Source organism: Lynx canadensis, chromosome B3, assembly GCF_007474595.2.
Source record: "Lynx canadensis isolate LIC74 chromosome B3, mLynCan4.pri.v2, whole genome shotgun sequence".
Lineage (NCBI taxonomy): Eukaryota > Metazoa > Chordata > Mammalia > Carnivora > Felidae > Lynx > Lynx canadensis.
The window spans coordinates 48,552,453-48,572,058 of NC_044308.2; the positions used below are offsets into that span (position 1 = coordinate 48,552,453).

The 19,606-nt window shown below is 37.6% G+C and overlaps 1 protein-coding gene across 1 annotated transcript in view; it reads left to right on the forward strand.

The window, feature by feature from the left end:
• PRTG (protogenin) overlaps nucleotides 1-19,606 on the forward strand; it is a 125,291-nt gene that overhangs the window by 48,102 nt on the left and 57,583 nt on the right. The window contains exons 3-7 of the mRNA XM_030320260.1: nucleotides 14,779-14,923; nucleotides 15,886-16,019; nucleotides 17,759-17,896; nucleotides 18,148-18,306; nucleotides 18,902-19,061. Of these exons, the coding sequence (XP_030176120.1) occupies nucleotides 14,779-14,923; nucleotides 15,886-16,019; nucleotides 17,759-17,896; nucleotides 18,148-18,306; nucleotides 18,902-19,061 (736 nt within the window). The remainder of the gene's footprint in view (nucleotides 1-14,778; nucleotides 14,924-15,885; nucleotides 16,020-17,758; nucleotides 17,897-18,147; nucleotides 18,307-18,901; nucleotides 19,062-19,606) is intronic.

The following is a 19,606-nucleotide window of genomic DNA, read 5'->3' on the forward strand; positions in this document are numbered from 1 at the left end:
GTAATGAGGGGGTAATGCAAGAAAATGGAAATAATAAATGGAATAGGGGCCCAGAGATGATCATCAGGGTCAGGTCATCTTGGCACAGATTGAAATGGTTACTTCTTCCTCAGAACCAGGAGTGAAGGGAGAAAAACAAGGTGAAGAGGGAGGGATTTTTAGGTGATAAGGAAGAAAATTTTTGTCCAATAAAATAGTAGAAATAGCTAAAGACATTGAGTGTCTTTAATGTTATGGGCACTATGCTGAGTGTTCTACATGCATTACCTTATGTAATCCATAAAAATGCTTTTAAGAACCCTCTTTTACATAACCACATTTTTTTTTTAATTTTTTTTTTTCAACGTTTATTTTTATTTTTGGGACACAGAGAGACAGAGCATGAACGGGGGAGGGGCAGAGAGAGAGGGAGACACAGAATCGGAAACAGGCTCCAGGCTCTGAGCCATCAGCCCAGAGCCTGACGCGGGGCTCGAACTCCCGGACTGCAAGATCGTGACCTGGCTGAAGTCGGACGCTTAACCGACTGCGCCACCCAGGCGCCCCCATAACCACATTTTTTAAAGATTTTTTTAAAGTAATCTCCACGCTCAATGCCTCAAACTTATGACCCCCAGATCAAGAGTTGCATGATCTACTGACTGAGTCAGCCAGGTGCCCCAACATAACCACATATGTTTAGGAAGAGTAATTTGCTCAGGGTTATACAGTAGGGAATGCTATAGCAAAAATTACCTTAATCTTCTCAGGGAGTGTTCTGTTGTAAATAGGAGAGAGATGGTGACATGGTTCATTGAGTTCAGTCAAGAAATCTTTATTCACTGCCTGTTGTATGCAGGGCACTGTTCTGGCCCCTAGCAACATACAGACCTACAAGACATATTGTCTGAACTTAAGTTTATATAGCCTAGGGTTTAAGTGGTTGGGGACCTGAATAAATTGGAAAGTTAGAGAATTCCTAAAACCAGTTATTGATAAGAAAACTGTTGAGTGGCCCATCTGACAGAAAGGAACTTGAAGAGCTTTGAGGCACTCTTTCCAGGCAAAAACTTGAATCTTGAAAGAGTCATATCTGGTGTTTGGCAAGACAAAATTGATAAAATATAAAAAAAAAAAACAACAAAGAGTTCACGGGTGTTATTAAAGGTGTCTTTTAACATGGATACAGTAGGAATATACTGGAAAATAATCCATTCTGGGAACTTTACATGGGGGTCTATTTCTGAAAGTCCTTGCATTCCACCCTTGTTATAAAGTTTCTAGCCTTTATTTTGTTTGTATTTATTTTGACACTTATTTTGGCTAAACATTTCCTTTGAAAAGCAAAGATAAACCTCTTAGCAGCTAGGTCTCAGAATTGCTACAGATTCCATCAGGATACTAAATTGACTAGAAGTCAGGTAATAAAACATTTATAGAATAGCTATTTTATACTCAGTACAGCTGAAAAAAAGAGGTTGACACCCAAGACATAGAATGAGTGCATCTGGGGATGCCTGAGTGGCTCAGTCAGTTAAGCATCTGACTCCTGATTTAGCATCTGACTCCTGATCTGACTCCTGTCATGATCTCACAGTTCATGAGTTCATGCCCTGTGTCAGGCTCTGAGCTGACAGTGTGGAGCCTGCTTGGGATTCTGTCTCTCCCTCTCTCTCTCTGCCCCTGTGTGGCTCATGCGTGCACTGTCTCTCTCTTTCAAAATAAATAAATAAACATTTTAAAAAAATGAATGAGTGCATCTGTCTTGCATTATATTATTTTTATTAAAATCGATTTTTTCCTATAAAAACACTTCCTAAAAAGTACAAGTAGTCTCTTACATAGTCTTTTTTTTTAATTTTTTTTAATGTTTATTTATTTTTGAGAGAGAGACAGAGCGTGAGTGGAGGGGCAGAGAGAGAGAGAGGGAGACACAGAATCCGAAGCTGTCAGCACAGAGCCCAATGTGGGGCTGGTACCCATGACCCATGAGATCGTGACCTGAGCTTAAGTCGGACACTTAACCGACTGAGCCACCCAGGCGCCCCAGTCTCTTGCCTAGTCTTAAGGATACAATAAATTTTCAACTTCTGTTTGAAACTTGTACCTTGGTTGGTTTTTGCCTCAGTAGGTAAAGCATTAGTTACCCTGATACTTTGATTAAACAATGGATCAGGTCTCTAGGTTTACATCCTGTTCAATTTCAGGTCAGTCTTCAGGTTTGAAGACTCAAAATGAATTGAACCAAATGAAATAAGAAGTTACAACTATGTTTTGATTAGTAAAGTCTGGAATAGACAAATGCATGATTTGAAAGCCAGTGTCATAGAAATAAACTTTAATCTGTATACACTCCATGATGGACTTGGAAATTGTGCACATTTGAGAGTCTGAGAGGGGAATCTCCCAGTATTCTTCATGAGCATAAAAATGTCCCTAGAGCTACTGATTGGTGACTTAGACCCATGAAGACAGTATAGGGGCACTGGAACGTGACTACTGGCCATGTTTCCCGGCCATTCAGGACTCCCCAAGGAGGGGGTGTGGCAGTAGCAACTGGTGCAGTCCTTGACTGTCTGAGGCCTCAGAACCCTGGCTGATCCACAGTGTTAGGACCACTGGTATAAACCCTGCAGCAAGATTCTGACTGACTGAAATGTTTTCTTTTAGTAAAAGAATATTTTAAATGGGATTTACAGAAGAAAGTGATGGTTTTTGTTTTAAATTAGAGAATAGTTTATGAATTTATTTAAAAAAATTTTTTTTAATGTTTTTATTTGTTTTTGAGAGAGAGAGAGACATAGCATGAGTGGGGTAGGGGCAGAGAGAGAGACACACACACACAGAATCCGAAGCAGGCTCCAGGCTCTGAGCTGTCAGAATAGAACCCGACGCATTGAACTCGTGAACCGAGAGATCATGACCTGAGCGGAAGTGAGACACTTAACTGACTGAGCCACCCAGGTGCCCCTCTGTGAACTTATTTTAAATTGCTGTATGGCTGGGGTGCCTGGGTTGCTCAGTTGAGTGACTAATTCTTGATTTCAGCTCAGGTCATAATCCCAGGGTTGTGGGATTGAGCCCCATGTCTGGCTCCACACTGAGCATGGAGCCTGCCTAAGATTCTCCCTCTTCCTTCCCCTCCCTCCTTCACCCTTCCTCTTCCTCTTCCTCTCCCTCTCCCTCTCCCCTTCCCCGTACCCCTCCCTCCCTAAGCCCCTTCCCCTCCTTCTCTTAAAAAAAATACTGTTTATCATTTCAAGACTGTATTTTCATAATTTTTGGTTGGTTTTAAAATCAACTTGTGTTAAGTATTTTATTCATTGCAACCTTCTAGAAACATGAATGGCACACTAATTTAATATTGTAGTCCTACATTTCCCATGTAGAAACGTCTGTATGTTCCTTTCTGTTCAAATAAAGATTTGAAGAACTTGTCCTTTTAGCGTCTTTGATCCTTTTTTTTTTCTGACTATAAATCATAGAAGCAAATGCTTAAGTAGACAGGTGGAGAGGAGGAAGTCACAAATAAAATAGGCACTTACATTTATTGTGTTTGCAAGATTGTTTTTGAGAATGGCGCATGTTTCTTGAGACCGCATTTCTTACGTATTTTATAGAGCTCTGGCCTCTTAACAGCACTGCTTTAATGACTTCTTGTGGGGCTCTTGGTTTATGTTAGCACTGGCTGTGGAGGGAAGAAAGAGGTCAGGTTTCACAAGGAAGCTGTAGACTTGTAAAATCATACCTAACTGGCAGAAACAAAGTCCATATCAAGGCAAAAGCCGAGATTTGCATAAGAACATTAAAGAAGTGCAAAATGCTTTGACAATGCTGAAAATAGTTTGTGAACTAAAGTTTTAGGGGGATCTAGCATTCATTTAAAGGACATTTATTTACTCAATTAAAACCCCCCTTTAAAAAAAGCAAAATAAAAACTGGAAAACAAAGTTTAAAACTGTCATGATAGAGATGATTCATATGGTAAAGTTTCTAAGTTTTCATGTAAAATTCTATGCAACTTGTATTTTATTGAAAAGGAGCCATTTTCAGATGTTCTTTTTCTTGTAATTCTCAGGTTGAGGGCCCTGGTTGGGGAGAGAATTGAGCATCCATAGATTGTAGGTGATACCTGCCCAAAGAAAGGGAAATTCAAAGTACTAAAAAGAAGGCAGATAAAAATTAAAGATGAGAGATTTTATCAAGTAGTGGAGCAACAGTAGAAAATTTATGCAAACTCTTCATTTCATGCCCCATGTAGGCATATAAAATTTATTTTAAAATATTACTTTTTCTTAGCTATGTGTCTTGTAGGAAAAATATAAGCACAAAAAAAATCATCTTACATAATTCTACCACTACAGATCTGAATCTGAATTACTATAGATTATCTTCCCCTATTATTTCATCATTGAAATTTTTATGTGTGCACATGAAAAAATGGGAAGATTGTTTGTTTCTCCTCATTTTATTTTCCTTTACATAAAGCCTACGTAGTCTGGCTGAGTAGAAAAGAACAGAAGAATTTTATTTATTTATTTATTTATTTATTTATTTTTAAATGTTTGTTTATTTTTTGAGAGAGAGAGAGAGAGACAGAGTGTGAGTGGGGGAGGGGCAGAGAGAGAGAGAGAGAGGGAGACACAAAATCCAAAGCAGGCTCCAGGCTCTGGGCTGTCAGCACAGAGCCCAATGCGGGGCTGGAACTCACAAGCTGTGAGACCATGACCTGAGCTGAAGTCGAACGCTCAACTGACCGAGGGACCCAGGCGCCCCAAGAACAGAAGAATTTTAAATCTTAGAATACCTCTGCCTCTGTTAGGACTTTAACGTTTATTTTTATTGTATAAGGTCACTGACATCTTTTGTTTGCCTTCCTTGAAGTCATCGTCCTGAAAGTAAAAGCAGTGTATTCGTAGCAGGGCATCCTACTGTGCCCACCTCCAGCACCACTATTGGGATTTACTAGGTACCAAGCAGTGCCTGAGCATATGCTCATGTTGTTCTCTGTGCATATATGTACACATATATATATGTGCATATAATTTAATATTTTTATAATATTCTCATAAGATATTATCTCCATCTTACTGAGGGATACTGAAGCTTGAGGTTGAATAACTTCTCAAGGGCACGCAGCACATGAACATGAGATCAAGGCTATGACTTTAACCCAGAGCTATAGATTTCAGTATGGGCACCCTTACCTGCAAGGCTGTACTGTGGTACTACCTCCCTCTATCTGCCTACATTATGCCCTGTAATGTACTGGAATTTATTCCTGATTTTCTGTAAACCAGCTAAGGCTAAGCTTCTGCCTTAGTCTTCATATCCTCTACTTTGGTTTTCTAATGCCTTAACTTCTATCATCAAGAAATGAGAATAAGTTAAACTGGAAGAGCAGTAAACATTGTGTTTCCTAGGCTCATCCCAACAGAGCTTCATAAGTCAGAAATTCTTTCCTCTGCTAATTTTACATTTTATATGTTGCTTTTTTATAGGCTGCTGTTTTAAAAACTCAACGATGTTTTTCTTCAAACATTAATGACAGCCTGACATCTGAACCATTAATTAAAAAATTAGGCTGTATAGGGGCTCTTGGGTGGCTCAGTCGGTTAAGCGTCCTATTTCGGCTCAGGTCATGATCTCACAGTTCATAAGTTCGAGCCCTGCATCAGGCTCTGTGCTGACAGCCTGGAGCCTGTTTCAGATTCTGTGTCGTCTTCTCTCTCTGCCCCTTCCTTGTTCGTGCTCTATCTCTCTCTGTCTCTCAAAAATAAATAAGCATTTAAAAAATTAAAAAGAAATCAGGATGGATAGATACTTGAGAGTTTATATTAATCCCTGGCCTAATTTTATAGTTTCCTAGACTTCCTTAATATGTCCGGTTTTTTCTCATTTTGAGGAAATGAGAGTCTATAATGGTGATTCAGCAGTCTGTCTGAGCTCCTCTTCTGTGTTCCCTGTGCAGACACCATACTATATACCCCAGCCTTCCAGGTACATAGGCCAGAAACCTCAACCATTTGTATCTTTCCCTCTTTTTCCCCTGAACACCTTATGGCCAAATCATGTTGTTTGGTGTACATCATCATCTCTTATGTGTGCCCTCCTTTCCATTCCACAGTCTCTTGCATCATTCAGAACCATAGCTGGTCTCCTGTCTACTATTCTAATAGTAGTCTCCAGGTACTTGGCTTTCTGATGATCAAACATATGTGAGCTTAGAAGTAGGACAATAATGATACAGGAATCACTAACATTCCCATTAGGTAAACTTTTTTAAATAGATTTTTTTAAATGTTTATTTTTGAGAGACACAGTGCCAGCTGGGAAGGGGCAGAGAGAGAAGGGGACAGAGGATCTGAAACAGCCTTTGCACTGACCCTGAACGGGCTGTGGGCCTTCCCACCTGATGTGGCGCTCTAACTCATGAACCATGAGATCATGACCTGAGCCAAAGTCAGATGCTCAACCGAATGAGCCATCCAGGCTCCCTTTAAATAGATTTTTTAAAAATATATTTTATTCCTAAATAAATATTAGACTGAATTAGTGTGATTCGATTTACATGCATTCCTGTCTCTCTTATCCTAATGAGTTCCTAGAAACAGGAACTCCTGTTCAAGATGAGAGCCATAGCTTCAGAATCCTAGTATACAGAAGTTACTCTGTTTTGGAAATTTAGGATTTTAACACATACTCTTATCGAACTAGAAAGTCTATGCATATTAACTTATACCAGAGCAGCAGAACTGCTTGGATACAGAACCAATGTTTTTTATATTCAACAAAAATCTTGAGGATTTCAAACTTGTACTCATAAGAGAATTCACATAAGGGTCTATGGAGGTTACCTGGATTTAGATCTCAGTCTCACTACTTAATAGCTGCAGAACCTTGAGTAAGTTGCTTAATCTCCCTGTGCTTCAGTTTGTTCGACTAAAATTTGGGATAATAATAGTTATGGGGTTTATTTATTTATTTATTTATTTTCAATATATGAAATTTATTGTCAAATTGGTTTCCATACAACACCCAGTGCTCATCCCAAAAGGTGCCCTCCTCAATAACCATCACCCACCCTCCCCTCCCTCCCACCCCCCATCAACCCTCAGTTTGTTCTCAGTTTTTAAGAGTCTCTTATGCTTTGGCTCTCTCCCACTCTAACCTCTTTTTTTTTTCCTTCCTAGTTATGGGGTTTAAATAAATTGGAATATATAATGTACTTAAAGCATTACCTGGCATTAAAATGTTAAGCTATTGTTATTTTTATTCTTATTATAATCTGTTATGTGCTTTCATAATTCTTGGTACTTTTCCATAAAGGCATTTCTCACAATTTGAAGTTATATACTTGCATAGTAATTTTGTTAAATGCCTTACTGCATCGCTAGATAAAGATCCCTGAGGGTCGTACCTCTGTTGGTTTTGTTTATTATTGGATCGTCAGCACCTAGAATATTCTAGACACTGAATAAATATTTGTTGAATGAATGAATGGATTTATAAGAGATTTCTAGCCTAAAATTTTTCTAAAATAAGTATAATTAATATACTATACACTGAATAAATATTTGTTGAATGAATGAAAAACTTAGAATAGATTACTAGCCTAAAATTTTTCTAAAATAAGTGTAAGTAAAATCCTTTCCTGGACTGGGGAGACAGCTAATATGGCCCATTATTTTATGTATAATTGCATGACTCAAAGCCTACCAGCATGAGTTAACTACAAGCTAAATGAATGGTGTGATTGTTCAGATAATGAGATTGATATTATATGACTTGTGGAAATTAACCACTTTGTGTCATAGTTATAATGTGTGTCTAATAGAGATATTCAGTGTTTTTTATGCATAACTACTTAAGAATGACTATTTAGGGGCACCTGGGTGGCGCAGTCGGTTAAGCGTCCGACTTCAGCTCAGGTCACGATCTCACACTCCGTGAGTTCGAGCCCCGCGTCGGGCTCTGGGCTGATGGCTCAGAGCCTGGAGCCTGTTTCCGATTCTGTGTCTCCCTCTCTCTCTGCCCCTCCCCCGTTCATGCTCTGTCTCTCTCTGTCCCAAAAATAAATAAACGTTGAAAAAAAAATTAAAAAAAAAATGACTATTTAAATACTGTTGCCTGCTTACCATATAAACAGTTGGTTTGGGGTAATTGGTGCCAGACTAACTTTTCTTTTTAATGTTTATTTTTTTGAGAGAGAGAGAGGGAGGGGCAGAAAAAGAGGGGGACAGAGGATCCAAAGCAGGCTCTGTGCTGATAGCAGCAAGCCAGATGTGGGGAACCGTGAGATCATGACCTGAGCTCAACCGACTGAGCTACCCAGATGCCCCAAACTACTTTTTTTTTTTCTTTTTTGCAAAAGAGAGCCATTGAGTCTGTTTATTGAGAATGTGCTCAGCCAAAAAGAATTAAAAATATGTAGTTGGCATAAAGAAAGCTATTTATTCCTTTTAATGTAGCAAGGATATATACATTCAATTTTTCTAATAATTAGGCTAAGCAGTTTAAAGACTTAGAAGGAGGGGTTTCTAAGGCACAGTGCTTTTTGACAACATTTAAAACTGGAATCACATTTTTTATGAGATTATTCTTTTTTTGGTTTTAGCAGTATTGGGTTGACCTATCGAAGCCTTTCAAATTAATAGATGGAAGCTGCTTGTGAGCCCAGTGTGGCCACATCAAACAATTGTGTACATCTAGAGGGTGTTTTTGAAGCAGGGAAGAGGAAAAATGGGAGTAAGGAAACCAGATAAGAGATTTTTATAGTGGTTCCAGTGAGAGACATTGGGAGAAGAACACAGGAGTGGATTTGACATGTGTTTAGGAATTAAGATCAGTGGGAAAAAGTGAATGAAAATGCACAAGGAGTTAGTAGTGTCTAGCTCAGGTGAGTATCTGGATACTGGTGTGACCGACTGAGGTAGAGATGAAGGCTTGGAGGAAAGATGATGATTTCATTTTGAACTTGATGATTAGTGCCTTTTATAAATTATAAGCAAAGATGCCTAGTAGCGATTGAAGCCACGAATATGAAGCTCTGGGATGGTGATCCAAGATGGAGATGTATTTGGGGGAATTCACAGCAAGAGATGGATGTCACTGAAAACTGAATGTGGATGAGATCACCCAAGGAGAATCTGGAGAGAAAAAAGGACAGAGAATCTCTGGAGGGAAGGGCAGAGAAGGGAGCACCCTTGAAAAAGGAGACTGGAAGGAGGAATCTGAGAAATGAAGAGATAAGAAAATGTGTTAGAGGGGTGCCTAGGTGGCTCAGTAGGTTGAGTGTCTGACTCTTGATTTCAGCTCAGGTTGTGATCTCATAGTTTTGTGAGTTCGAGCCTGCGTCAGCGTCAGGCTCTGTGCTGACAGTGCGGAGCCTGCTTGCGATTCTCCCTCTCTGCCCCTCCCCTGCTTGTGCTGTCTCAAAAAAATAAACTGAAAAAAAAGTAAGTGTGTAAGAAATAAGTGTGCAATGTCCTAGACACTGTTTCAGTAAAATAATACAGAAGAAGACAGATTTTAGATGTTTGAGGAATAAAGTCAGAGAGGAAGAAGGGGAGGTAACGAGAATAAACTACTCTTTAGAAAAGTTTTGACCCCTTGGGGAAGAGAGTGGCTAGCTGCCAGAGGGATACATGCCATAAAGAGAGATCTGGAGTTTTGTTTTTTGTGTTTTGAGGTTTTGAAAAACTTAATCACTTTTATAGGCTTGATGGAAGGATCCAGGAGAAGAATTTGAATATGCAGGGGAGAGAGAGAGAGAGAGAGAAGGCAGATACATCAGATTCCCAGAGGTGAGGGAAGAAAATGGAGTTGATGCCCAGAGGGAGGAATTACAAACAGAAGAATGGCAATTTATTTTTGTATCACAAATGCCTTTTTCTTTAGTCTCAGAGATACTGATGAGACTTGGTCTTCATTGGGAAAAATCATTTTGCCAGCACGTTGAATTTTCAAAAGGGACCAGAAAGTTAGAAATGTTAAAATATAAAGGTGTCTAGGGGGATTTAAAAAAATTTTATACTTGCTTGAGGCCTTACCTAAGAACCAGAGTGAGCTCATTCAGTTAGGTGTCTGCCTCTTGATTTTTCAGCTCAGGTCTTAATCTCCTGGTTCATGAGTGGGACCCCCGAGTTGGGCTCTACACTGGTAGCACAGAGGCTGTTGGGATTCTCTCTCTCTCTGCCCCTCCCCCTCTCTCTTTCTGTCTTTCTCAGAATAAATGAATAAACTTAAAAAAAAAAATACCCTTACTTGATGGATATGTTAACTTAGCTTCTTGTGGTCATCATTTCCCAGTATATATGTATATTGAATAATCACATTGTACAAAATGTTGTATGTCAGTGTCAATGCAACAAAGCTGTGGAGGAAAGTAGATTAGTGATTCCCTAGGGCTGGAGGAGGGAGGGAGTGGGTAGATTAGGGAGTGATAAGTAAAGGATAATGAGATTCCACTTTGGGATGATGAAAATAGTCTAAAATTGATTATGAGGATGGTTGCAGACTCTGAATGTACCAAAAACCATTGAATTGTACTCTTTAAAGTGAGTGAATTGAATGGTATGTAAATTACATGCTTTGTGATTATACCTCAATAAAGCTGTTCTTCCACACTTTCCCCAAAAGAAATACCCTTACTGAGTCAAATGATGCATTCATTTAGCTTTTAGCTCTTGGAATTTGCTGACTCCAGAGTTTTAGCATATTTGACCTATAGTGCAAAGTTAGTTCAATTTTCATCATAAAAATCTTAAGGGTTTCAGAGACTAATGCATCTGGGGTAAAAAGCAGGGAGCTACTCAAAAAAAAAAAAAAAGATTCAGAGGGATTGTATTGTTTGATTAGTTGAGATCTAGGGTAGAAAACAACACTCAAGTGCTTAAGTGGTTGGAGGGAAATACTCAAGGCAAAAGAATGATTATCTTTATTAAACTCAATAATCATAGCATTTATAAAAAGTCTTAAGAGCCTCCACTTATTGGCTTATTTGATCTTCATAGAAATCTTTTAATAGAGGAGGATCAGACTGTTTAAAGATAATGCCACTAAAATATTGGACACCATTTGGAATTATAGCAAATAAAAAAATTATAAAAAGTATAATTTGGAAACTTCTTACATTTCTGGTTACTGTGTTTAAAGACCTAATATAATTGGAGAAAAAATATGTATAAGTTTAGTTGAACAAGTATTATTTTAATGCTGAGTCTGCCATTCACTGCCTTAAGGGATCTTTCAAAGAATATGACCCATTGCTAGCCCTTGATGAGTTCCTAGTGTAGAAGGGGAGAAAAATTGTGAACAAGTGGCTATATTACTGTGGGATAAAAGTAACAGCAGAGGTCTGCAGTGTACAGAAGTTGCAGAGAAAATGATTGTAGCAACTCCCCAAAGGATGGGACAAGTGAACTAGGCTATAAATGATGTTAGGATTTCATCAGGTGGACAGAGGGACCTCGGATATTTCAGAGAGAAGGATATGCTTGTAGAGGGCTTAGAGGTGTGAAATATCATGGTATATTCAGAGAATTAGTAGTTCAGTACTCATGGAACAAAACTGTAAGTGATTGAGGCAAGAAATTTTGCAGGGATTAGGATGCCTGGATGCCTGGTTAGGCATCCGACTTCAGTTCAGGTCATGATCTCATGGTCTGTGAGTTCGAGCCCCACGTCGGGCTCTGTGCTGTCAGTTCAGAGCCTGGAGCCTGCTTCCGATTCTGTGTCTCCCTCTCTCTCTGCCCCTCCCCCACTCATGCTCTGTCTCTCTATCAAAAAATGAATAAACATTAAAAAAAATTTTTTTAAGAAATTTTGCAGGGACTAATTAATTCATTAGCCACACAAATCAAATTTGTATTTTTTGACTATCATTCTGGAGGTAACTCTGCTGGTACAAGAGGTACCACCTAAGAGGTGCCTACAGTACTTCCAGGCAGGAGATGATAGGGTCCTGGATCAAAGAGAGGACTTTTAGGGGCGCCTGGGTGGCGCAGTCGGTTGAGCGTCCGACTTGAGCCAGGTCACGATCTCGCGGTCCGTGGGTTCGAGCCCCGCGTCAGGCTCTGGGCTGATGGCTCAGAGCCTGGAGCCTGTTTCCGATTCTGTGTCTCCCTCTCTCTCTGCCCCTCCCCCGTTCATGCTCTGTCTCTCTCTGTCCCACAAAAAAAAAAAAAAAAAAAAAGAGAGAGGACTTCTAGGGATGGAGAGAAATCAGATAGAGAGATGAGATAAAACATACTGAATCAGGTACTTGATTTTTTTTTTTTTTTGGAGTAATAGAAGAAGTCAAATAGATAGGGCTGAAGGAACAACTACTTTATGAAGAAAAATTAAGCTGTATTAGATATTTCAGTGTAGAGTGGTAAAGACTGGAAATTAAGATAAATTTCCCACTTTGAAGTATGTAAGTTGAATATACTCTGGATTATGAATTACAACCAGAATTAAAACTCACCCCTTCATACATGAAAAAGGTAAATATGGGATCAGTAAGAGAAATTAATGCTTCATAAATCAGGCATTATATTTATGGAAACAGGTCCTAATTCCCGCTCTGAATGTATTCAACAAAAGTTTAGTTACTTATAGAAAGATAAGCTTACATTGTTACCAAGAAATTGGGCTATTCTATTGCAAACCTGATAACTTTGAAGATAAATATCTATTTCCTGATTGTTCAGTAGGTGGACCATAGGTCTGATACAGAAAATGTTTGTAAGTAGATTAACATCCTAGAAAGTGATTATAGAGGCGAGTAAAAAGAAAAACTATATTGATATTTAGAGTTCGATGTTCTTGATAGTGGTTCTCAAAAATTTTAGTCTCTTTATGCTCTTAAAACTCATTGAAGACCCCAAAGAGCATTTATGTAGGTTATATCTATTGAGACGTCTTATTAGATATTAAAACTGTGAAATTTAAGAAATTTCATTAATTTAAAAATGAAAGCACTGATCTATTACGTATTAACATCTCACATTTAATGAAACATAACTGTTTTCCAAAGCAGAAAATGTTGAGGGGGTAGCATTGTTTTGCATTTGTGCAAATCTCTTTAATTAATTTGATAGTAGACAGCTGGATTCTCACACAGATCTCCTTCTGCACTGAGTCTGTTGCAATATCATCCCTTGATATTACATGCAGTTTCTGGAAAACACTGTATGCTCTAGAAATAAGAGTACAAGAGACAGATGATGGTGGTCATGAAAATAGTTTTGACTTTTTCAGTTATCCACTGACAATAGCAGTTTCAGAATCATTCTTGAGGAAGCAGAAATTTTTTCTTATATACACACATAAAGTATTACTCTACCCCCACTCTGCTTTTTGGAAGTAGATGTTCCTAAGAATATTTTCACCATTATTCACTGGCTTCGTGTTTTACCTCTCAAGTGTTGTGATCTGTTTGCAGATTGATGCAGAATTTGTAGTCTTCCATCACTTTTTCCCCTTCCAATCTAATGAAGGATAAGTTATGTAGACCTTATTCCCTCTGCTTTTCTTCATAACTTCTCACTTTGTTGATAAACTATAAAGGCTTATCTATTTTTTTTAACTGGAGTCTGTGGAGGGGGAGTAACACCATCATTGAGGCCCTCCCTTTATTTATGCCCTAGAATATAGTAAAGGGAAGGAAAACCACACTGTTACCTGGAGTCTGGACTCTATCAAAGTATAAAACCATGGAGACAGATGACCAGCTTCTGGAGGCTTGCTTAGAATGACAAAGAATTATCTCTAGAAATATCAACACTTAGAGATTTATCTCCACTTGGGAAGAGATATGAGGCTAAAAATAGCCTGTTAAGTCTCTCTACCTTTTATTCATCAAGCACACATACCATTTGCTTTATTTCTATCCTTTCTCATTCAGCTCCATCGATACCAACCTCATTTGACTCCAAACACACAGTGACCTGTCTGTGTCCAATGAGAACCACGTTTTGTTTCCATTAAGATATCTGTAGAGCCTCACCATTCTTACAGCCACACCCAATTCTGTCCTTCCTATTTAAGCAGCCTGTTGGTGTTTTGACTTGAGGCTCTCCTTTTTTCACTCTATCCTGTGTAGCAGTGCCTGATTGATTTTCCTCATACTGCTATTATCAGGATTACTACTGTCCTTTGCTCAAAAATTTTCAGTGATGTCTTCATTTGTGCCATGGTATAAATCTTCTTTATCTGTAGTCACCTTCTACTTTTCCATGAACACTTAATCTGAAATATTCTACAGTAGTTAGTCCTGGCTGTTTCCTTACAATCCTGTGAACACAGGCTACACATTTCTTACTTCTGTGCTTGCTTTCATGTTCTTCCTTTTACCTGGAATGTCTTTATTTTCCCCCTCCAATCTGAAATGAGTCTTCAAAACTTAATCTAAAACAAATCCCTACAAATAGTTTTTGCTTGTCTGGTCTGTCTGTTTTGATTTCCCTCTTCTCTGAAATACAGTAGTATTGCAAGTTTGTACCACACAGTTTGGTATGTGATTACATATCATTATTAAGTGTTTGTTTTTGCTGTGGTTATATTTTTTCTCCACATAGGTCGCAAGTTTCTTGAGAATCTCATCCTGGAAAGACCAGATTCCCTGAGCTAGGCAACTGCCAGTGTTTTTTCCAAAATTATTCCCTAAATTTTCTTTGAGCTCGTTGTGTTGGTCTTATGTCTGGGCAAGAGTTCAAGTCTGATACATAATATCTAGCATGATGTTATTTCCAAGTACTGTACGGTATAATAGTGAATGTACTTACTCTAAATTTGTCAAACTTTGTCTTATAGCTATTTCTGCATTTGAAGTTCAGCCAGTTTCTACTGAGGTCCATGAAGGTGGAGTTGCTAGATTTGCATGCAAGATTTCTTCAAACCCTCCTGCAGTCATAACATGGGAATTCAATCGGACAACCCTACCTGTAACTTTGGACAGGTAAATTCAGCTTTTGTCTTTGGAGATGATACAGGAGTAATGAAGATGTCATGAGACTTGTATGGGGAAAGACCATTACGGAGCTTATTTTCAATTACAGTAGCAATTACCAACTTCTTAAATACATTTCAGACTGAGGCAAAGAATTAGATCATCAGTCTCTGACACATGGAAAATAAGTTCTGTTTTTTGGTTTAGGTCATAATTCACATAACCTATCTTACTGCTTTGTTGCTTTCCTCAAACATCTTTTCCAACCAAAAGACCACTGGTTTATAGCTCAAGGTTTTAGGAAACTAAATTAGACCTTCACTGCTGCCAATAGTAATACTACTCTAGGGGTCTCCTATGTATGCCCTGATAGCTGCCCACTTCTGTCTCCACCTTCCACTTCCCTGTCTCCACTACACACACACACATATGCACATGTGCACACGTACTTGTGCTCTGAAGGTAGTTGAGGTTTAAGGATCAAGAACTTAGTAGCAACTTCAAAAAGTTTGATTCCTGTCCTAATGAGTAGCAGTATTCCAAAGCAGATAAAGATCGCTTGCTAAAATGGTAGGGTATTGAGTTGAAAGAAGTTATTCAAGAAAGTTTTTTCTTAAATTTACATTCAGGTGTACCTTGGAGAATGCATGTATATTTATAGGCAAGAAATCAAGATTTGAAAAAATTGTACTAAGCGTTAGACCATCAGTTGTATAAGCTATAATGTCAAATGTAACTCTGTAAAATTAGACTGATAGATTTCACAGACCACATACCACATAATTATTTATGCTTTTAGAGAACTGTAGTGACCCAAATGAAAACAAAAGAATCAAGCTAATATTTTTAAGGGTCTTGAAACTATTGCATCTGGTACTTTAAAAAGGTTGAATATATTAAATCTTAATCATAGAATACATGTTAAGAGATGAATTCTACAAAGAATTTAATCATCTTTCTTCTCATAACAGGATAACAGCCCTACCAACAGGAGTATTGCAGATCTATGATGTTGGCCAAAGGGATGCTGGAAATTATCGTTGTGTTGCTGCTACTGTGGCCCATAGACGTAAAAGTATGGAGGCCTCTCTAACAGTGATTCCAGGTACAGCACAGAAGTTATTTCAGATTTATTGACCCAGCTATTAATTTTCCTTCTCTGGCTGTAATAGTATGCCATAAAGTAGTACTTTAATTTCATTTAGGTTATTGTAGTTTAGTCGGAAATTGTCATTTTTACCCCTATTAGGCACCTCTTCTTTCACAGTAATGCTTGTTTTATGTTATATCAACATCTTTAAGAAAGAATGAATATTTGTTCTGTAAATATTTCACTTTTGTTTTTAAAATGTAAAATGCAAAAAAGATAAAAACAATTATCCATTTCCACCAAAATTGTCCATTGTCAATAAAGATATATTTGTTTCCAGTTTGGCTTTTTTTTGTTGATTTAAGAAAAATTATAATTTGCATTTGTAAAAATAATACATGCATATTATAAAGAGTATTGTCTATAAGAGTACAAAATAAAAAGTTTTACATTAAACAATGTAAAAAAGTACGAAGATAGAAGTTAAAAATATCCCCCCAAAATATCCCCCCAATTCTAGTATCCAGAAATAACCATTGTTAACATTAAATAAACATAATTTTATATATTTTGCCATACATGAACATAGTTAGAAGGGAAACTAGCTGAAGAGATGAATATGAAAAAAAATGTATTTTATTAAAATGGAATTATACACAGATGCTAGTTTTTTATTTTAAAATAATTTAAGTTTACATGAATATAGTGGAAGAAAATCTGTATGAAAGACATTATTGAACTTCATATGAATGTTAACTTTCCACGGATTCCTAAAAGATACTTGAAGGTTAAAAAAATTCCTTTGGAAGGGGCACCTAGGTGGCTCAGTCGGTTAAGCATCTGACTTTGGCTTAGGTCATGATCTCACTCTTCATGAGTTCAAGCCCTGCATTGGGCTCTGTGCTGACAGTTCAGAGCCTGGAGTCTGCTTCAGATTCTGTGTCTCCCTCTCTCTCTGCCCCTCCCCCACTCACAGTCTGTCCGTCTCTCTCAAAAATAAACATTAAAAACATTTTTTTAAAGATCTCTTTGGAAAACATTAAGAAACTGAAATTATATTTTTAATGCTATGTTTTAATATCACATAGTATCTGTTAGCTACCTGGTATGAAAGATTAAAGACAAAAGCACTCTCATACTTCTCCCCACTGTCACATAAATTCTTAACAAGATTAGCGAAAGGATTAAATGAATGTTTGGACCTGAATTAAAAGTGAATGATCTGGAAACAAACTAAATGTCTATCAGCTGAAGGATGGATAAATAAAATGTGATGTATCTATATGATTAAATCTTACTCTATTATTATTACTCAATAAAAAGAAGTTAAATACTAGTACATGTTGCAACATGGATGAATCTTGAAAACATTTTGCTAAGTAAAAAGAAACCAGTCACAAAAAGACCATATAATATATGGTTCCTTTGTTATGAAATGTCTGGAATAGGCAAATCCAGAGACAGAAAGATTAGTGGTTGCTAGGCTGTGGGAAGAGGAGATTGCTAATGGGTATGGTGTTTCTTTTTGGGGTGATGGAAATGTTCTAAAATTGACTGTGGTAATAGTTCCCAACTCCAAAAATACTAAAAATCATTGAATCAGTTAAAGTGGTGTATTATTTGTTAAGTGAGTGATAGCTCAATAAATTTATGTTTTAAAAAGTGAATAACTTAAGAATAGATATTTTAACTTGTTTCACTTGTTATATCTTATTTATAATTTACTTTTATGTTGTGCCTTTTCCTCCCCAAAGTTGAAGAGTCTAATTCCTTCTACACACCAACCATTATAGCAGGCCCACAGAACATAACAACGTCTCTTCATCAGACTGTTGTTTTGGAATGCGTGGCCACGGGAAATCCTAAACCAATCATTTCTTGGAGCCGCCTTGGTAAGTTTTCTCAAGGAAAAAAAGACTTTAAACTTCGTTCATGCTAATGAAACTGATAAAATGTTTATTTTATATACCAAACACGTTTAGCATTTAAGTGACTTTTATCTTTTTGGCATTTCAGTGTGTAGAGAAAAGGTTTTTGTATAGCACATTTTATACTTTTTATGATATGGTTAGATGGTGATCTTTTGATGTAATTTTAGATCATATGTTACATTGGTTTAACTAAAATATTGTCTTGGAAATAGATCATAAGTCCATTGATGTCTTTAACACTCGGGTACTTGGAAATGGTAATCTCATGATATCTGATGTCAGACTGCAACATGCTGGAGTGTACGTTTGTCGGGCCACAACCCCAGGCACACGCAACTTTACTGTTGCTATGGCAACTTTAACTGTATTAGGTATGTCTTTTTTCATTCTGCAATCAGGAGAATCTTGTATTTTAGAAGTTGTTGTTCTATTTCATTGATAGCTTACTTCTTCCTTTCTTGAATTTTGTAGCATTGATATGAAGGTTTATATGAACTATTGTAATCCAATAATGAATTTTAGGAGACATAGCCCTATGTTAAAATGTTAGCTATCATTCTGAAGTCATCATCCTGTTTGCTTGCATACCATTATGTTCCTTTGTGTTTAAGCTTCCCTTTTATCTCTTTCTTACCTACCCACATATCCATTCACCAGCCTAAAATTTTAATCTGTTGATTGTATGCATTTGCAAGTGACTATATATTTGGGCTTAGTTAAGAAGGATTATAGTATACATATTTTTAGTGTGTTTACACAGAGGGTCTCAATAGGGAGAAAGTGTACATCTACATGAGCACTGCTGAGAGAAGGCATCTGGATAGATGTATGTAGAGTGTAGATAAGAAGCTGCAAATGTCAAATATTTTCAAGGATGGGATTTGGGCTATTTGCTGTACTCTTCCTTAACCCTTGGTATCATTGGAACACAGAATTTTTTTTCTTTTCTTTTTTCTTTAAAAATAGCTCCTCCTTCATTTGTTGAATGGCCAGAAAGTTTAACAAGGCCTCGAGCTGGCACTGCTCGATTTGTATGTCAAGCAGAAGGAATCCCTTCACCCAAAATGTCATGGTTGAAAAATGGGAGGAAGATACATTCAAATGGTAGAATTAAAATGTACAACAGGTAAGCTATGTCACTTTGCTACTATTTTAGTTAAGATATAATGGCTTTAGTATTTTTTATGTGAAATGATTGTAGTATCAAATATTTAAATTACCTTGGTATTTTAAACTAAAAATAAAATAAATAAGAAATTAAGATGATAACATCAGCATGCCATATATCCTTTTGTACTTTAAATTTTTTTTTTTTTCAACGTTTATTTATTTTTGGGACAGAGAGAGACAGAGCATGAACGGGGGAGGGGCAGAGAGAGAGGGAGACACAGATACGGAAACAGGCTCCAGGCTCCGAGCCATCAGCCCAGAGCCCGACGCGGGGCTCGAACTCACGGACCGCGAGATCGTGACCTGGCTGAAGTCGGACGCTTAACCGACTGCGCCACCCAGGCGCCCCTCCTTTTGTACTTTATATGTGGATTATGGAAGTGATAGATTATAATGAAATAAGTGTTGGACAGTTGCTCAGACCTGGGTTCTAGTCTTCGTAAGCCATTAGCTAATAAGTTAATAGCAAGTATATTAACCCTTTGGGGGTCTCTTTTCCTT